This window comes from Carassius auratus, chromosome 36 (genome assembly GCF_003368295.1).
Source record: "Carassius auratus strain Wakin chromosome 36, ASM336829v1, whole genome shotgun sequence".
Taxonomy (NCBI): domain Eukaryota; kingdom Metazoa; phylum Chordata; class Actinopteri; order Cypriniformes; family Cyprinidae; genus Carassius; species Carassius auratus.
In genome coordinates this window covers 5,804,877-5,824,811 of record NC_039278.1, presented here as the reverse complement: position 1 = coordinate 5,824,811, position 19,935 = coordinate 5,804,877, and the positions used below count along the sequence as shown (strand labels likewise).

At 38.3% G+C, this 19,935-nt stretch overlaps 1 protein-coding gene and 1 long non-coding RNA gene across 3 annotated transcripts; one reads left to right on the top strand and one right to left on the bottom strand.

Moving 5' to 3' along the window:
- The first annotated feature begins 1,387 nt into the window (after positions 1 to 1,387).
- On the top strand, positions 1,388 to 15,518 carry LOC113055052 (uncharacterized). Of its 2 annotated transcripts, none has more exons than XR_003277489.1 (6): positions 1,388 to 1,550; positions 1,812 to 1,884; positions 11,885 to 12,084; positions 13,265 to 13,431; positions 13,618 to 13,764; positions 14,806 to 15,518. It is a non-coding gene; the product is annotated as an uncharacterized LOC113055052 (long non-coding RNA). The 2 variants fall into 2 exon arrangements; XR_003277488.1 differs by having other exon boundaries at positions 13,618 to 13,777; positions 14,806 to 15,517.
- Positions 4,975 to 19,093, bottom strand: LOC113055051 (probable G-protein coupled receptor 179). The gene is made up of 11 exons (XM_026220998.1): positions 17,972 to 19,093; positions 17,483 to 17,591; positions 14,746 to 14,870; positions 13,588 to 13,780; positions 13,329 to 13,397; positions 12,337 to 12,446; positions 11,939 to 12,177; positions 10,722 to 10,860; positions 10,539 to 10,641; positions 10,017 to 10,166; positions 4,975 to 9,032 (listed from the first exon to the last, which is right to left on the bottom strand). Exons 1-11 carry the CDS (start codon positions 18,865 to 18,867, stop codon positions 5,508 to 5,510), a joined length of 5,658 nt encoding a protein of 1,885 aa, XP_026076783.1. The 5' UTR covers positions 18,868 to 19,093; the 3' UTR covers positions 4,975 to 5,507.
- Between the last annotated feature and the right edge of the window lie 842 nt (positions 19,094 to 19,935).

Genomic DNA, 19,935 nt, shown 5'->3' with positions numbered 1-19,935 from the left:
TGATAGTGCCAGAATATGATTTCTCAAGATTTTTATTGCATTATTGCCGGAGATGACATAGAAATAAGGCAATCGCATCCGATGCAAGACAGAAACCTTGTGCAATTGATTGCTTGCATATGCAAAGCTAATTAAAAAGACAATTTACAATTGTCATAGTTAAATCATATAAAATGGTTAATTCCTTTATGAAATGTTTTTTTTTTTAGATATGCTCAGGTATGAAATATTGTATCAGCTGTAAATTGTTTGAGGGTATAAAATGATATTGTAAAATCTTTAATCTGCCCTGTTTCAGAATCAAATCACTTAAAGTGCTCTACTTCTAATTTGACATACTATATATTTTTGTCCCATTCATTGCTATAGTTACACTATGTCAATCATTCCGATATGCAGAGTGGATCCCGTGAGAGGGTCCGATACTGTACGGTGCACGGTAGGGGTGTCAGACTCAGCTCCTGGAGGGCCTGGGTGCTGCAGAGTTTCGTTCCAAACCTGCTCCTACACACACATCATGTGGTGCTCGAGGTCAGTTAGTGTAGTACATCTCCTCTCCACCGGAGAGCGATAATGACAGATTCACAAACCGTCGCTGTTTTTCATTTACAAGAAGGAGTCCGTGACGCAAGAACATGGCGACTTCCATATGTTTTTTTTTTGTTTGTTTTTTTATTCAGTTCCATCACAAAGAATTAATGTGAACGGAAAAACATTGCACATCTCAAAGCATGCAAAATAACTGCAGCAACAACAAAAATTACAATTGAATACAAACGTACATATAAACAAAGACAAAAATAAGATGACAAAAAAAGATACAAATTAAATAAAAACTGCATTAGGGCAATTACATAAATTTGAAAATCTTTAGAATTTGTATTGTTTTTAAAAGCTGCTTATTTTGTGATCTTATTAGAAAGGGTTTCAAAATATATTTTAAGATCAGTGTTACAAAATGTAATATATGATGGTTTCTTTTGAAATACTTTTGACTTATGAATATAAAACTTTGCTAAGATAATTAACAGATTAATAATATACATATGTTATCAGTAAAAGATGGGTTTTGATAACAAAGTAAAATATCGTGAGGTTCTAAATTAAGGACTTTGTTTATTTATTTATTTTGTTATGTCTATTTTAAAGTCAACCCAAAAAGAAATAGACGCGACTTCCATATGTAGGAAGTTGAAATACCTTCAACCGATAACATGTCTAAATATAAAGATATGGAATTAACATTTTATTCCAACAAGGAATCTTTCACAAATATAGTGTAATTTTTTTTTTTTTTTTTACGTTTTCCAATGGAAAAGCAGCATAAAAATAAATTGATTAAAATATACATTTAATCTACACTCGAAACGTTTCCACGATCACGCAGAGCTCCGCGTCGTTGCTGCTTCCGGTCCGCACAATGAAGCGCTACTTCATTCCTCCCGCGGTGACCGTGAAAGAGAAAAGCCAGAGCGAGCAGGAGACTAAAGCCCGGGCAGCGGGGGTGGTGGTCCGGCAACAGTACATAGAGAGAGCCATCTCATGCACCGGTACACGTCTAACTACTGCCTGAGCATTACTATGCAAACTCCTCCAGTACAAAGTCTGGGCTCACCTGCTCATTCTTTAGTTATACATTTACTTATACTAATAATAAGAATATACTTTTTAAGCAAATAAAAAAAAAAAACTATTTTTTTTTTATATTAGTGCTCATTCAGCCATAGGGTGTTTCATTGTTTCATTATAATAGTGTATAGGATAAAGGACAAAATGTTGAATGTTATAAGTTTCTCACCATCTTACATCAGGATTCAACAGACTGTTTTGATTCCTGGTCCTATGCTGAAGCCCGAGGAGGAGTTCGAGGATCTGCATTACCAGGTAAAGTAAATCTGAATGTGATGCCTTACTCCATCCGACACGGTTACACTCTGTACAGACTGATTTCAGATAATCCAAATAAATATTGCTGTATTTATAAAAATCTCGGGGTTGTTGGTTTTTTTAAACACATTTGGCTTTAGCAGAGTTAAACTCAAGTACTCTCAGATACCTACAAATGTAAATATTGATTTGTTACATGCAGTGATCAACATGGTTTTACTTTAATTACACATGAAACTTGATGAAAATCAACAACTTACAGTTGAAAATTTGATTTCCGAAAGCTTAATGGAAAGTTAATGGAAACGTCCTTTGGCTACTGTTGAAAATTGACAAGCAGTCTTTATTTTCCTGGTTTCAAAAGCTAATGTTGCAAGTACAACATTTTAAACTTAACTTATTAACTTGTTTTGTTATTCCCAATAAATGCCTTTATTTTAATACAAGCGAAACCTGCTACAAATGCTGTTTATCCTGGTATGTTTGGCTAGACCATTTAAGTAGGGACAGAAATCAAAGAGCTTTTTAACATGTACAGCGTTTAAAGAGTAGCGACATGGATGTGTGTGTGTGTGTGTGTGTGTGTGTGTGTGTGTGTCTGTGTATTAAGCAATCCACGACAGCTTGTCTCTTAAAGGGGACGTCGGATGCTAATTTTCCACAAGTTGGTATGATTCTTTAGGCTCTTCATGAAATGTCTGTAACATACTTTGGTTAAAATTCCTCAAAATCTTGTAAAACATCATCCTTTTTACCTTGTCAAAAATAGCTGTTCACAGCGACCCATTTCGGTGTATGTCTCTTTAAATGATAAGGAGCTACTGCTCACCCCGCCCCTCTCTTCTGTTTTTTTGTGTACTCGTTGGTCTGATGTCGGGAGAAAATGAAATCTCTTGTGTTCACTTTTACATGCAACTTCAAAACTCCTGCAGTGCTTAAAAGGCCTGTCACTATAGCTGCTGGACGCTTCTACGTGCTTGGAGCAGTCGAATGAGGCATATATAGGGAGAGAACAGCTTGATTTTTCTTTTTTCTTTTTTTTGCAATAAGGCTTTGTTTCTTGGGAGAAGGAGAAAACGATAGGAAAGGGGGTATATCGGGAGATAAAGAAAGCGTTTTTCTAGAGAAACTGCTGGACATCAATAACATCGACCTGTATGACCTGCCAGCTACAGAATGGACAAAAGACCCGGAAGCACTACCACCTCTCTTATGAATTAAGACAGTGATATCGAAAGTTACAATTTTGGGCCCATCTGTTTTTCTGCACATCCAGTAGTATGCTTTATTGGTAAGGTGTGCACAGAATGTGGTCTTTTAAGATCTCGATTAATGAAGCATTTTTTTTATTAGAGAGGAAAAATGCTTAAAGTGTAAATAAACACAATGCGTTCACATTTTGGGTTTCTATATACGTATATTCTGCTTAACATTTTTGTCTTTATCACTGTCTTGGTACATTAAGCCACATTTTTAGAATGTCCCTGTTCAAGTTCTGCTAATTCACAAGCGAAGTGAGAGTCATACTAGCTAAACATAATGTTAATTATTAAACAAAACAAAATCAAAATGTTCAAAAACACCCAGCAATGTGATTATTTTATTGAGTGATAGGCAGTGGGTTTAATCAGTGACATTATTAATAGATTTACTATCCGAAGTCATCTCCACAATCTGCATACCTTGGTGTTTTTACAAATAGAAAAGGTGAAAAAACGTATTGCATTGAGTTATTGTTGCAATTCTCGATGCAGCATGAATGACATACATTGGCAATGACATTTTTTACAATCACGACAGAAAATCTAAATACTACCCTAAACTTAATAGTGGATTTTTATCATTGTAGGGTAGTTTGTCCACACACTGCTACAAAACATTTATATGCAAAGTGAATTTTGCATCCGATGTCCCCTTTAACTTGCAATATTTTTTGACTGACAATGTGTGAAATTGAACATTCTAAATGTTCCACCCAGGGTGTATTGATGATGCAGGTTTTAATGACAGTATAAGCTACATAGCCATATGAACACAAATACACACAAAACAATACTAAATTAAACAGGGAGTTTGTGATAATGTAAGGCCAAAGGGGAATATGCACAGGAGAACAGTCTGTCTTGACGTCAGTTTTTCGATATGGTTTAGTAAGCTGAGGAAAGAGAAAGCTGCCATACAGTAGGTGCAATTCCTTTCTTAAAGGGTTAGTTCACCCAAAATGAAGGTGCTTTCACACTTGGTTCACTTGCCTGGTCCGAACCCAAGTTCGGTTGCTCCCCCCTCCCCCTGCCCCCACTAGACTGTGTTCATATTATAATATTTGAGTCCGAACCGCAGTTAGCTTGCGTCATCAAGCCAGCAGCTGTTTACCCCGTTGCTTGGTAACGACAGCACAGGAGAAGGCGGCAAATGCATAAAATTACTCTCTGCACTTTTATGTATTAGGTATTTGAACTGTTCGTTTGGTTGATAAAGCTTCGGTACATAACGGCACTTGCGTCAGTCTTACGAATTTACTGAAAATGCTCCAAAAAAACGTTGAAGACGAACATAAATGAGATGTACAGCTCTCTGCTTGCAGCGCGTCAGTCATGCTCATCAGGAAAGTGAGTGAAACACACACACAAACACACATTTTCATCAAATAATTTGTCATTAAAAGCAATTCACTTCCGCAATTTGGTACGATTGTGTTCACATGAGCAGCGAACTGTACCAGAGTTCACATGAAGTGTACCCCAGACCACCGTTTTTAAGCTCGGGTACGGTTCACGGGTGCGCATCTGAGTACGGAAGACAGCATTCACATCATCCAAACGAACTGAATTCTGACGTCAATTGACCCCGGGTGCGCACCAAAAGTGCTAGTGTGAAAGCACCCTGAAAATTAGGTAAAAACATTTTGCTCACCCCAGAGTAGGGCTGCACGATATTGGGAAAAAATGACATTGCGATATTTTATTTTTCTGCGATATATATTGCGATTTTTTTCTTACAAACAAAAATGGGGTGAGCACACTTACATTCTCATTTTAAATGATTTAAACATCGACACCATCGTGTCAATTGATTAATATGCGCGAGGGAGCGAGAGCAAGACGTGTGACCTCATACGTCATCAGCCCAGAATTGCTTCTGTGTAGAACTGTTGGCACAAGCTAGATTAAAGTGATTATGACATTTTGAATATGGATATTTTTTTTTTTTTTAAATGCATGGATTCACTACAGGAGGCCTTTGTTCACCCCCTACAGCCATGTGAGACACTTTTTTATATGGATAGGTGCCTTTCATTTCACATCTTTTGGACTGAAGCACTGCAACACCCGCTGACTGCAATGATAGAGCTTGGAATGGCCAGGACAATTTTTTATTTAACTCTGACTGGATTTGTCTGAAAGAAGAAAGTCATATACACCTAAGATGCACCTGGGGTGAGTAAAATAGCCTAATTTTCATTTTTGGGTGAACCAATCCTTAAAATAACAGTATATGTGAAGTGTGCTGATGACATTGGAGTGGCATTCTGAATAAACCTGCAAAGTGTGACCAGTGATGCATTTTGTCACAACAAGTCTTTCAAGCCATATAAAGCACAGTGATACTGCCCTCACAGTTCACAAGTCTGGTGGGAAGATGAAAGCCTCTGCAGCAGTTTCTGCATCACCGTCATCTTCCTCTGGTATTGTCTCCTCCCAAGTGAAGACATCTGAATTATCATGCACAGTTATAGATTCCTGTCTGCCCCCTCCCATTTCCCAAGTGCACAGTGCATCATGCCGAACCAGAGGAGGGTTAACTCTTATCTCTTCTGCTGTATGTGTGCATGTGTCTGAAGGCTGTAACTCACTTCTACTTGGGACAATTTGACTTGTACTGCTTTCTGTTGTTGGTTGTGCTCCCATGTCATTTTCTCTCGGACAGACAGAGTCTTGAGCACTGTCTTGCCTTTTCAATGGGACAGCATGAGTGCAGTCTTGTAGCACAGATTGTTTGAGTGATTGTTTTGCCTCCCACGGACAGACATCTGAGTTGACACTTTCTTGTTTTTGCAAGGTCTTGACTGGCTCACCTGTCTTCCATGGACAGATATCTGCATGGACACTTTCTTGCTTTTGCAAGGTCTTTACTGGCTCACCTGTTTCCCATGGACAAACATCTGCAAGAACACTCTGTTCAATCTGCATTGCCTTTGTTGGTTCCCCTGACTCCCAAGGACAAACATCTACATGGATATTTTCTTGCTTCTGCAATATTTTGACTGGCTCACCTGTCTCCCATGGACAGACATCTGCACGGACACTTTCTTGCTTCTGTAAGGTTTTGACTGCCTCACCTGTCTCCCAAGGACAGACATCAACATGGACACTGTCTTGCTTCTGTAGGGTCTTGACTGGCTCACCTGCCTCCCAAGGACAGACATCAACATGGACACTTTCTTGCTTCTGTAAGGTCTTGACTGGCTCACCTGTCTCCCATGGACAGACATCTGCACGGACACTTTCTTGCTTCTGTAAGGTTTTGACTTGCTCGCCTGTCTCCCAAGGACAGACATCAACATGGACACTTTCTTGCTTCTGTAGGGTCTTGACTGGCCCACCTGCCTCCCAAGGACAGACATCAACATGGACACTTTCTTGCTTCTGTAGGGTCTTGACTGGCCCACCTGACTCCCAAGGACAGACATCAACATGGACACTTTCTTGCTTCTGTAAGGTCTTGACTGGCTCACCTGTTTCCCATGGACAGTTATCTGCACGGACACTTTCTTGCTTCCGTAAGGTCTTGACTGGCTCACTTGTCTCCCATGGACAGACATCTGCAAGAACACTATCTTGTTTCTGCATAGTCTTTGTTGGTTCTCTTGTCTCCCAAGGACAAACATCTGCACGGATACTTTCTTGTTTCTGCAAAGTCTTGACTGGCTCTCCTGTCTCCCATGGACAAACATCTGCACGTATACTATCTTGTTTCTGCAATTTCTTTGTTATCTCTTCTGTTTCCCAAGGGCAAACATTTTCAAGACCTTCTAATTTCTGTAAATGTTTGACTGATACACTTGTCTCCCATGGACACACATTTACATGAACATTTTCTTGTTTATGGTCTACTTTTATTGGTCCCTTGTTTGTAGAATCCTGCCTCTCAGAATCCTCTGTTTCCAATGGACAAACAGTTGCTTTCTTAATCATTGGCTCTTTTAAAGACTTACTTGTGGCGTCTTTTGTGTCTGGCTCCCAAGGTCTTACATCGGTTACAGGAGGGGGTGGTTCAGGAAAATCACTTTCTTCTTGTTTCAGTTTATGACTTGTTTCCTCTGAAGCTGCATCTCCCTGGGGAAGTTCTTGGTCTATTGGACTTTGTTTTGAATTAACATAAATGACCCTTTCACCAGGTTTTATTGTGTCATTAGGGTTTTTGATCGATCCCTGTCTACCCTGTGAGATTTTTGTGTCAAGTACAGAAGAGCATGTTTCAGCCTTCACATTTACCTGCTTCTGGGTGTCTTCAGACATAGGTTCTTCAATATTCATATTACATATATTGTCTTCAGTGACTCTTGATGGGTCATCATTGGTTTCCCAAGGACAAACATCAGTATTTATGCTCTTGGTTTGCAATTGCTCTACTTCCACAACCTCCCAAGGACAAACTTCAGAAATGCTGGTTTGATGAAAAGGTTTTGGGACATCCCATGGACACACTTCTGTATTAGGAACAGCCAATAATGATATAAGTTGGGGTTTGAAGACATCATTACTTACTGTCACAGATAGTTCTTGCTTGCCACTGTATTGTCTTTGTAATACACTGTCATTCACAATCTGCTTCTTGACCTCCAAGATCACCTCCTCTGACTCCCATGGACAGATGTGAACTGGAGCAGTTTGTTTGGGGCTCCTTTCAGGAGAGTCAGTAGATGGCAGCCGTATTGCTATTTGTTTGACAAGGCAAGGTTTTGTGCCTACAGTAGTCATAGCCCGTCTGTGTGTCTGTGGGGTACGCTTGTCTGAAGCTGCACTGCCTGGGAACAATCTCATGGATGTGGACAAGGATTTCTGTAGTGTACCCTCCTTAACATTACTCTCTTGTAAGCTTTTTTCTTTGCTCATACTTCTTCCAACTTCCACAATGCCCTTTGCTGTCAGGAGACTTTGGGTAGTGGAGCGGAAAGAGAAAACCCGAAAGTCCTTTGGCTTGCCAGAGATTGTATGTGGTGACCCTGGAGCGCTACAGGAGATTGGAGGCTTAGGTTTTGTGGACTCAACATCTGACTGTATACCATTCCCAGTTTCTGTTGCAGGAGGAGTAGGAGGTGGCAAGAATTCCCATGGACAAACATATAACAGCGTTGGTGATGAGGTAGCACCAGGTGATTTGGGTTCTTCTTGTTTTGAAATAGAATATGTGACATGTTTTTGATTCTTGTTTGCTGGCAGTTCATCTGGAACCTCCCATGGGCATACTTCGGCCTTGTCAAACGACTCTGAGAGCAAGGCACTTGAAGTCTGCCTCTTTATATCAACATCCACAATTGGCTGGGGCTTTTCTGCTGGGGCAGCTTTACCAGCAAGTGACACATTTTCAGTGCTCCTACAAGGAGTCACAGAGCGATGGTCATTGCGTTCTATGACACTAAGTGACTTTTGAAACCTGGTGGGCTCTGGAAGTAGAAGGTTAGTGTCTAGCGATAGATTGTGGGCACTTGCAGACTTGCAGACTAACAGTGTTGCATTGATGGACCCTGAGTCAGAATGCAGTGAAACCCTTTTCTCAGTGCTTCTTATGGAAGAGTTTAATAGGGAGACCTCTTGTTCTGGGGTACAATCATAGGCACTATGGGACTTCCGTAGTTTTGGAGATGGCTGCATTAAAGTTTCAGTCATCTTGTTAATGCTTGTGGTTTGATGGCATTTGTAATAAGATCCTGATCGGGTTATACTTCCTATTGCAGCATTGACATCCTTATCTTCACGACTGCATTGCCTGCTTAAACTTTCTGGAATCTCACTGATCCGTTTTATAAGGGACCGTCCAATACTGAGGCGAGAGCTGCGCTTCTTTGGAAGGTGGGGATTACTGTTTGCCATCCTCTTGGTCTTGTGGACTTCCAGCTGAGAATACAGTTTCTTCAGCTCACCCTGGCACAGAGGAGAAAAAGGGTTTCAGTTGAGGAAAGTACAGTGGGATGTTTTTTTTTTTTGATGGTATGTCACATGATGTTCAAAAGGCACCAAGTTAGAGGGAAATATTTCAAAAGAGGGCAAATGGAAGCAGAGGAGGAGATTAACATCATATAATAATAATTCTGTAATTCTTTTTAAGTTGATTTTTAATAATAAAATTGTTCAGGCTCATGGGTAGGGTGACCAGACGTCTAATTTTTTCCCGGGGACAGTCCCGTTTTTCAGCTCTATTTTTATTGTTCTGACTTATTTTGGAAAAAATCATGTTTTGTCCCTTATTTCAAAAGTTCTTTATGACTGGGTGATCAGACTTAGTAGGCTAGTGTTCTGTTACATGAGAACAGCCTAATCAAAGGTAACCAAGCTCATGGTAAAACAAAATTTCCATACAATCACAATTTTTTTGAAGTTCAAAAAAGGCTCCCAACCCCTAGTATATTACATTCATTCGGTCTTAAAGGGACAGCAGCCTAATTGAATACCTGTCTGTCTCTTTAATGTTAATCAAACAACAAAAGATGTTAAATAAATATATTCATAATAAATATTTACATGTTAAAACAAGTTTATTTATTATTTAATATGTATCTATTGTATTTGTCTAATGGTTTGTACTTTTTTATTGAATAAATATATGGTCATTTCTGGTACATAACGTGGTCATATATCACGCAGCCCCACCGCCCCATCCCGTATTGAACAATGAGAAATCTGGTCTCTTGTCATTATTTTGATATGTTTGATGTTTATGAAAGTTATACTGGAGTTTAGACTTAGTTTATATTAGTTTATATACTAATTTACTCTATTTGAAAAAGTCAAATTAATGCTATTTTATTTAAATTTGTAAGTATACATTGTCATAAAATGTTAGTGTGTGTGATTTTCATAATATGGAAGTGTGAGTTAGTAGGGCTGCTGCAGATCAAGGTGTTTTACCCGAATGTCATCAGCGTCCAAGCTCTGGTCACTCCAGCAGTTAGAGTTGAAACTACTGTTGAGGTAAGAACATGAGCGTCGCAAGTCCACTTCATCCTCATAAACCTCTGCAGCTATTTCCTCTTGGCCAGTCGGTGACATGTGGAGAAACTGCAACAGACACCAATGCTGATTACTTGGAACAGCCTACATAACATAAATGTGAGCAATGTGGGCCCTACAATCTAATGCAACTTTTTTAAGTTTATCACAAAGTAATTGATAAATAGATAGAGGCTGCATCCATTTTGAATACTTATGCTATTTATTGAAAATATGTATGTATATAATATATATGTACGTACTTTGCTAAAATATGTACATACTTATAAGTGTTTCATAAAGCTTCAAATTTGGACGCAGGAGATGTTTTAATGTGTCATTTAGATATCTAAATTTATATCAGGACTTGTTCAACCACTGTTGTCATTGAAAAGGCTAAAATAAAAAAAGTTAAAATAACACTGCAATATTACACAATACCTTAGGTACAAATAGAAGGCCAAGTGTTACAGTAATTGTCACATGCGTGTGAGTGAAGAACAGCAAGAGCATCCAGTCAGGATGAATTGATGGTCTAGCGAATCTGAAAGTGACAACGACGAAGAAGTCAATAGAACAGCCTCTTATGATTAGTTTTAAATCAGAACAACTTTATTCCCCCACCTGAGAAGATGAAACACTGAGGAGAGCAGTAGCTCATTATGGATAGCGATGCTGATGTAACGTGGTTCATGAAATGCTGAAGGTACCGTCTTCACTGCACTGCACAGGAAACTGCCCCAGCACAGAAATAACAGCTCCGCTGATAGAGAACAAAAAAACAGTTTTTAACTTTAAAGGTTTTATTTGGCACGTAAACAAATTTACACATAAGGAAGTGAAATGTTTTATAATTTCCTTGTCCTTTTTATGATGAAAAAAGGTGCAAAAACAACATGATTTTCTTTTTCTTTTCTTTTTTTTTAAAGAATAAATATCAAGTTTTCTTAAGGTTACTCCATTTGATATGAACTAATGTTAACCATTGGCGTGGTTATGAGGGTTAATAGAAGTTCTCTCTGTGATATTATTTCCTGTTTTATGGTTTTCTTGTCTCATGAAAACTGTATTGAATTAGTACATGGCAACTAACAATAGTCTTTAAGTGAGATTTTTTTATTTGATAAATATATAATCAATTCAATAATTACTTAAAATTAAGATCTCCAGACAGTTACACCAGCTATAACTTTGAGCCATACAAAAATATTGAAATTATTTTAACTTAGACATTTAAAACATTAATCATCGAAGAGATGTATTTAAGTTCTTGACAATTTTATATTATTGTATTTTTAAAAAAATCTAACACATACAGGTCAGACATTAAGTATCACATAATTAACCCTTGACAAAATCAAAACTAAAGTTATTTATGAACAACATAAATATAAGTTACAAATCAAAACAAACAAGAAGGAAGAAAATATTCCATGTTAAGTACTATAGTGTCGCAGTAAATGTTGGTTGTGTAAGCTGTCTTTGATTCTGAATGTGCCAGAATGATTGTGTAAATCTATTTTATCTCCCGGTGTCATTTCAGATTAGTCCCTCATTTACTTACTCTAATTTATGACATTATAGCAGTAACATTATTATTATTTATTGTGGTATGTTATTAATATGGTAGGTAGCGGTTAATGCTGATTCATATCCAATGACAACAGTTAACAGTGTTCAAATCATCAGCTAAATGCTTCAAAGAACATTAAATTATCCAGGACCATTCATCCTTTCATTTGTCTGATCTACTAATGTGCCCCAGTTTCAATTAATCTCTCTGCCAGACACCCAAGAAAACCAATGGACTACTTCCACCGGTCGAAACTGACATCACTCACCCACAGCCATCATGTAGTCCCACCGGTCCAGGTCACACACCCTGAAGCCTTGTCCTTCTGAGGTGGAGGAAATGATCAGAAGTGGAACATTTCGGTCTCGATTCTGCAGGACGCCCGCTGTCCATGCACACAGGAACCAGCTGACAGTAAGCACTATAACTCCCAGCATCCTCAGCACACCTGTGGTAGTAATATATGGCACTCTCTGGGCTGTTCGGGACAGGAACACCCTCAAAACCCTGGAAACACACATAATCGTGTAGACTGATACATTATGGGAGTTTAATTTGTTTGCAGATTATAGAATTCTAGGTGCAGTCAATATATATATAGTATAATATAATATATAGTGCAAGTGTATTGCAAGGGAAGGCTGACAGGACTGAAGTGATACAGACCGGTACATCTTGAGCAACAGAGTCCCATAAACGATAGCGAAGCCAAGCAGACGGACCCAACGGAGCAGAATACACCGGAAAGTGCTGGGATTGAAGTATAAAATGAAGACCTGAAAACACAGTCAAGAACAGTCTTAGAAAGAGCTGGAAAAAAAATTATTATGTCATTACATTTTTAACTGATGTCATTTTAAGCCCATGTGTTTTTTCTTGACAACATGAAGATAATTATTATGATCAAATGCTATGTGTGAACTACACTAAGTTTGGGTCATTTTTAATGGTTTTGAAAGAAGTCTCTTCTCCTCACCAAGGTGCGTGTATTTGATCAGAAATGCAGTAAAAACAGTAATATTGTGAAATATTCTAACAATTTAAAATAATACATTTGATGTATTTAAAAAAAAAGTCATTTATTCCTGTGATGCGAAGCTGAATTTTCAGTATCATTACACCAGTCTTCAGAGTGACATCATCCTTCAGAAATCTTTATAATATGCTGATTTACTGCTCTAGAAAAGCTTCCTATTATTAAGAATATTGAAAACAGTGGTGTTTAATATTTTGGTGGAAACTGTGACATTTTTGGGAATTCTTTGAATAGAAAGAGAAGGTACAGTGTTTATTTGAAATAGAAAGCATTTAGAACATTATAAATGTGATCAAATGAGTGCATCTTTGCTAAATAAGTCTAAGTTAACTCACTGACCCAAACTATTAGAATATTAGAAATTAGAATGTTATTATTTGTTAGAGTAGGTACTGGTGTCTTAAATGTGTGATTTGTAGCATTAGCATACTAACCTCACTTATATCCTAATTCACATTTGTAGCATAATTACTAATATAGTTAATTTGTTAGATGTTATTTTGTTATTGCAGTTGGTTATCTCATTAGTAAGCACTAAGTGTGCTTTCTGCTTCCTAGGGGGCCGTGATGATTTCATCTGTAGTCCAATAATCTGAAAAGAAGATTTGATTCACACACTCACCGGGAAGTAAAGCAACAGAGAGCCACACAAGATCATCTCCAGCAGCAAAAGCCCGGATGATCGGATCCGCTGAGAGATAGAAAGACGGAGATCGGAAGCAGAGGTGAAATTACTAAAGCTGTCAAGCATGCATGAAGTTACTACACCTGTGGGACCTGTTTGAGAGTGTGTCTGAAATCATGCATCATAAAACATAGCAAGAAATACCATTAAATTTAAGATATATAGCCTATTTGCTTAATCGAGTGCTAAATCTTACCTTGGTTCTCCTGCACTGATATGCCATCAGCATGCTGAGAAGAACAAGGACCATGAAGAGGCCCTGCACAGCCAGGACGGCTGTCCTCAGGAGCCAGTCTTCCTGCACCCAACACGGGACCCCATCCTCACACTCATCACAGCCGGGCCAACAGGGCAGACACACAGGGACTTCTGGGTAACAAGCTCGGGTACTATTCCCTGTAACACCATATATCATAATAATACTTCATATACTAAAATCCTTCGTATAAAAACATTTTATATATATTAATAAATAAATAAATGGAAGCTGAACTTTACAGTCAGTGATTGCCATGCAGTTTTTGATTTTAATTTAATATTTAACATTTGTAACCCTGGACCACAAAACTAGCCTGAAGTCGCTATTGCATATTTGTAGCAACAGCTAAAAATACATTGTATGGGTCAAAATTCAAAATCATTAGGATATTAAGTAAAGAAGTAAAGATTTTGTAAATTTACTACCGTAAATAGATCAAAACGTAATTTTTGATTAGTAATATGCATTGCTAAGAACTTTATTTGGACAAATTTAAAGGTTTCAGATGTTCAAATAGTTGTATCTCGGCCAAATTTTGTCCGATCCTAATAAACCATACATCAATGAATTGATTGTTTATTCAGCTTTTATATTATGTATAAATCTCAATTTTGACAAATTTGACGTTTTGTGGACCAGGGTCACACTAAATTTTAAATGAATACTTTCACCTATAATAATAAGACAGCTTAATTATGAAATTATGAGTATAATAGTTTAAGCATTAATAATTAACTTATTGTCACTCGTCCCTGAGAAAACAGAAAACAAATAGCATACAAAAATATGTCAAAGCTAATATTTTACTGCCTTTCTACTATAACTTTGACTCCTGTCCGATCAATCATTAATAATAAATAAACAAATCAAATCTAAACTGCAGCTGAACGTGACAGTCAGTGTTGATAGCCATGTATTTGTTGATTTTAATGTACATTTTTAACATTTAACATTTTAAACAAACTTTCACCCATACAGCTTAATTAACAAATATACAAATAACTTCAGTTTAAACATTATTTCAGATACTATCATATGGGATCATGTTAGATATATATTGACAAATACAATAAGACTGAACCCACTGTATGTGACTGATTCTTGACCGTTTCAAGATTCTTACTTTTGTTTTCCATGTCTGGATTTGGACTGTAGTAGCCCTTCTTACATCGGCAGCAGTACTGACCCATCCGGAAGCCCTGCTGCGGGATGGACTCGCACTGAGAGGATGAGAAAGAAAGAGACACAAAGTCATGAGTCTGCTCAAATGTGTATATGAAAAGCTTTGTAAGAAAATATCTTGCTCTCAGAAAGGGGAACTCCACCCTGATGTTTCTGCCAGCAATTGTTTGATTGTGTTCTCTCTGCTTTCTGCCATTAATTGCATGTGCAGTCTCTCATCAGCGGTTTATCGGCGAGAGTCGGCTGACCCACACATCAGACTCACTCTTGAGTTAATCTAAGCTAAATCCTAAATGGAGGGGTAATGCCTCCAGTGACAGAGCTTTATCTTTTTTATTCATGCAAATCCAGCTCTGTTCACATACAAGATTTATGTTATATTCTTTATGTAATTCTACCATTATTTAATAAGGTGAGTCACTTAAGAATAAGAATCTTAATTATAATCAGATATTATTCTTGTGAAGAGCAGCAATTAGGAATAAATGCAAATATATATAATTTCTGTGTGCCTCTTATAAATCTCTATTTGTTGATTTTTAAAAAAGGAGTTATATTTTGCATATATGTACTTTTTACAGTGATTGACTCGTGAGAATTTATTCCAATTGTTTAGACTTTCTTATTAATTTAATTTTGTTAAAGAGATTAAAAATTAACATTGTCGTAATTTCCTAAGCACCAAGTTGTTCCAAATCTGTATGAGTTTCTTTATTCTGTTAACCATAGAAGATATTTTGAAGAATCGTTAGTAACTAAACAGTTGTTAACTAAAACAGTTGAAACTGTTTGGTTATCAACGATCTTTAAAATATCTTCTTTTGTTTTCAACAGAAGAAAGAAACTGATACAGGTTTGGAACAACTTGGTGTTGAGGAAATTACGACAATGTTCATTTTTGGGTGAACTATTTCTTTAAAGGTTTGTGTTTATTGTACTGTTGTTGACACTGTATCTGACATGTAAAAGTTTGGGAAACTATACATTTATGTACAACAAACAACAACAATATTTTACAGATCTTTACAGTATCAAGTAATTGTTAATTAAAACCAGCATTCATTCTTCTCTCTGTCATTGTACTTAATGTCTGTTTAAATCAACAGACAATAAACAGAGTTTGTATCCAACATCAAATGTAATCATCAAATTCAAATATGCATGCATCATGTCAATCTAATGTTTCATGCAATTAATGCATCATCATGACACTGTTCTATTAATACGCTGCTCCTTTCATTTAAAGGCGGATCAACTCAATTCTCATTAAATTAATTCAGTGTGCCAAATTCTGCAATTGCTTAACCTGCCAACACCTGGGATCTTGTGCTCTAGCAGGACGGGATGATGGTGGGCGGGGGGTTCTGGGTCTTGTGAAAGGGGGCTAAATTAAAGGGGGTGAGATTTGGGTGGGGGGTGAGTTGTTTTGTGGTGTGTGAGCATCACAGGATTATCAACCTAATCCTTCAGATCATCCTGCACCCAGTGCTTACATCTTTAAATAGAAGGTCTGGATAGAAGTGGGAGGATGATGATGGAAAACATATATAACAGTGCAGAAAAATAATGGGTAAAGCAGGTGATGTATAGAAAGCTTTCAAACTTAAATCCAGAAAACGAATAGAGAGATGTGCCAGATCTGAAGGCGACAGGCATTATAAAACAGTGGGTGGTTTAAAAGTCAAAAGATTAATTAATCCAATGAAAGCTCATCATTTATTTCCCCTCGTGTTATTCCAAACCTCCTTGATTTTCTTCAGCAGAGCACAGAAGAAAATATGTTGGTATCCGAAACTGACTTCCATTGTATGATTTATTATTATTATTTTTTTTTTAAAGAAAACCTGAAACATTTCTTAATGTATCTTTTTTTTATATCGAAAGTCATACAGGTTTGGAACAACATAAGAGGGAGTAAAGTAAGTGCCCAGGTATACAAATAATATAACTGTCAATATTTAAGAAATGTTAATCCAAAAAAAAAAAAAAAAATTATCCTGGGATGTAATTTACAGGAACAATATTAGAGGAGAGCATAGATGATAACAAAAATCAAATGCTAACATAATAGATTACAGTGGAGAATAAAGACGCATACAACAATGAATCACTTCACCACAGATGTTCTCTTAGCAAGTGTTTTGAGTGGCTCTCTGCTTTGGCCCTGCTTGGCCCTGGGAAGTGAAATCCTCCCATGCACAGCCTTTAATATATTGTTGTATTCATTGTGGGTTAAAGTTCCTCTGTGTTTCTTATTCCAAGAGATACTAACATTTCATCCTAAACATGTATAGAAGAGTGTACAATGTAACAACAACTTTTATGACCGTGGAAAACACGATGAACTAACAATCCTACAGCATTTTATTAATTTATGTTATGTTCATTTCTAAACATACTAATACATTTTTAATCCTAAACACTGATACATTCTTTAAAATGTATATTTTTCGCAGAAAAGATAAAGTGTTAAAGGTTAGGAATGACGTAAGGGTGAGTAATTGTTTCCATTTTTACTACTATCATTTTAAATAGTGTTAAGAAATTGAGCTTTATTGTAAAGTAGGCTTGACATTGGAATTAAGCCCAGTGAGGTGCCTGCTTTTAGTCCTATTTGGAAGAATTGAATCTGAGGTCAGTGTACACTCACCTCCATGGTGGTCCGATTACACTGATGTGTGTTTGCAAACCAGAAGTCTCCATTGGCACACTGATCCAAATTGAACCCCTGGATGTTGGCGTCGACACGGATCACACCCCTACCAACAGAGAGGCAACAAAGATACAGTAATGACAACAAAATAGCAGTAATGATGGAAGACTAATGCAATTAATTGAATAATTTCAACCAAAAATGAACATTCTTGACTTCCTTTCTTTTGTGAAATACAAAAGAAGATTTTTTTTTTTTTGTCCATAAAACAAAAGTCAAGGGTTATGTTTTAGAATTGTTCCTATTCTAAAAAGTTCATCTTTTGTGTTCAACAGAAAGTAATCAAGGTGAATAATGAATAAATTATTAACAGAATGTCATTTTTTTTGCTGAACTGTCCCTTCAGGAGAATGGACACTGAGAGATGAGTACAATAACTTGAACACACAAAAATGATAAACCACTTCGAGAAGAAAGTGCACTGACCTGAACTCTGGGCTGAGGTCTGGCTTCAACCCATAAAATGGCATTGACAGACTGAGTAACCACCCTGGCAAAAACCGGCCATCAACGCACTCAAGAAAAGGGGCTTCACCCCACTGAACTCTGCTGCTATTGATCACATAACTATCCCCACGTGCCCACTTTGGAGTGTCTAGAGTGCTCAAGTCATTTAGAAGAACCCGTTTAGACAAAGCATGGAGGGGTGGAGAGCTAAACTTAAACGTATCAAACCAGCTTTGGTCAGGAGCCGGTGGACGGAAGCCGCTCCAGGCAGATGTCAGGTCCTGCAGGATAATGTCCTGGGTTGTGCCTTTGGAGGCACGGAGCACCAGTTGGGGGTGTTGGATCGCGGGGTCAGCGTCGAATGTTAGAAAAGCTCGTCTGACCAGGCTTGGCGTGTCCCCTTCGAGCATGGCCCGCACCAGTGCATGGTACCACTCGATATCTTCTTGTACACTCGTTTCTCTCAGCTCACTAGCTTGGAATATCAGATTGAGAAAGTTGGCAGCATTGGTCAGAGAAGCTATGGCTTGGTGCAGGAGAGGGAGAAGGTCTCTAGGTGGAGATCCCAGTCGAACAGGCAGCTGGAAACTCTGTGTACAGGTAGAGGCAGCCAAAGAGGATGAATTGCCAGTGTAGAGGTAGTTCTCTGTGGCTGACCGGTCCTCCTCCGTGCTCACTTTTACTGGAGCCAGACCGGTGGGTAGAGCACTAGAAGACAAGCTCTTCCCTGCTGTGGTGTTTGGGTCAGTAGGACGAGGAGTTGGGGTGAACGCCAAGCTGGAGGTGTCCTCAAGTTCTGACACAGTGGTGAGCTGAGCAGAAAGCAGGCAAGGAAGCAGCTGCAGTAGAGGCAGCAGACCAGCACACGGGCCCATCCTTATTACAACTGCTCCTCCAATGCTTTTTGTGAAGGAATAGGTCAGATTCCTGTTTTCTCACATCCTGAAAGATGCTTTCAAAGTGCGGGCCGCCATGTATTTTCTCAACCTGGCTTTGTATCTCCTCTCCTCTTTTTGTTAACCGATTGACAGGTGTCAGTGGTGATAGGCAACCTCACTTTGCTGCCGACAGCGATGTTGATGTCACGCAAAAAAGTGTGCATTCATACACAAACTGACAAGCACTGCTCATTTTCAAAGCTCAAAGAGGAGCCAACGCTAAAACTCCTGCAGTCCGATAAGTCTGATTTGGTCAGGTCCACCCTTGATGTGATGCTGCTGAAACCGCGAAGACTTTGATCTCCAGCCAGTGTGGAGTTAATCGGCCTGCAAGAAACTGGAGTGAGAAACAGAGATCAACAAGAACCGATAACATGCGTAATACCACCGTTTCGCTCCCTGCTTACCTCTTCACTTACTCTCCAGCCCTCCTGTAAAACTCCCATCTCTTTCGCCCCCTCTCCCAATCTCCAAGTAATGGTGAGTGCTGAGAGAGGCACATCTGTTAATGTTGGATTGTTATGATGAGTCTATGTGCATGAGGTTGGGTTGATGGATGAGAGGATGGGAGGGTAATCCTCTCTGTTGGGGAATGAATCAGAATCTCGCCGCTTTGTGGATTAACCCAACACTCTCCGAGTGGGTCAGTCATGAGTGGTCTTTTATGGACTGTGTATGTGTGTGCCACTTTGTGCATCTGTGAATATGTGCATGCAGAGGTTTACAAGTCGTCTGCATCTTGTAAACCTCTAAAGTGCACTGAAATGTTAATCTCTGATAGATAAATTGCGTTAAGAACTGCCAACGTTTTATGCAACAATCAGGGAAATGAAAAAAAGTAAAGGAAGAAGAAAACATGCTCCACATGTGTACTACATGAATGTGTGTGTGTGTGTGTGTGTGTGTGTGTGTGAGAGAGAGAGAGAGAGAGAGAGAGAGATGATTCAGACAAATCCTGTCATACTGGGTAATGCAGGCGAATCCTTGTTTTGGTGCCATGGAAAC

Coding starts and splice junctions, on each gene's coding strand:
- LOC113055051 (XM_026220998.1), bottom strand. CDS start 18,867: ATGGGCCCGTGTGCTGGTCTGCTGCCTCTACTGCAGCTGCTTCCTTGC. Junction 17,592..17,971: donor GACCTCAGCCCAGAGTTCAG/GTCAGTGCACTT, acceptor CTCTGTTGGTAG/GGGTGTGATCCGTGTCGACG. Junction 10,642..10,721: donor TCAGTGTTTCATCTTCTCAG/GTGGGGGAATAA, acceptor TGTCACTTTCAG/ATTCGCTAGACCATCAATTC.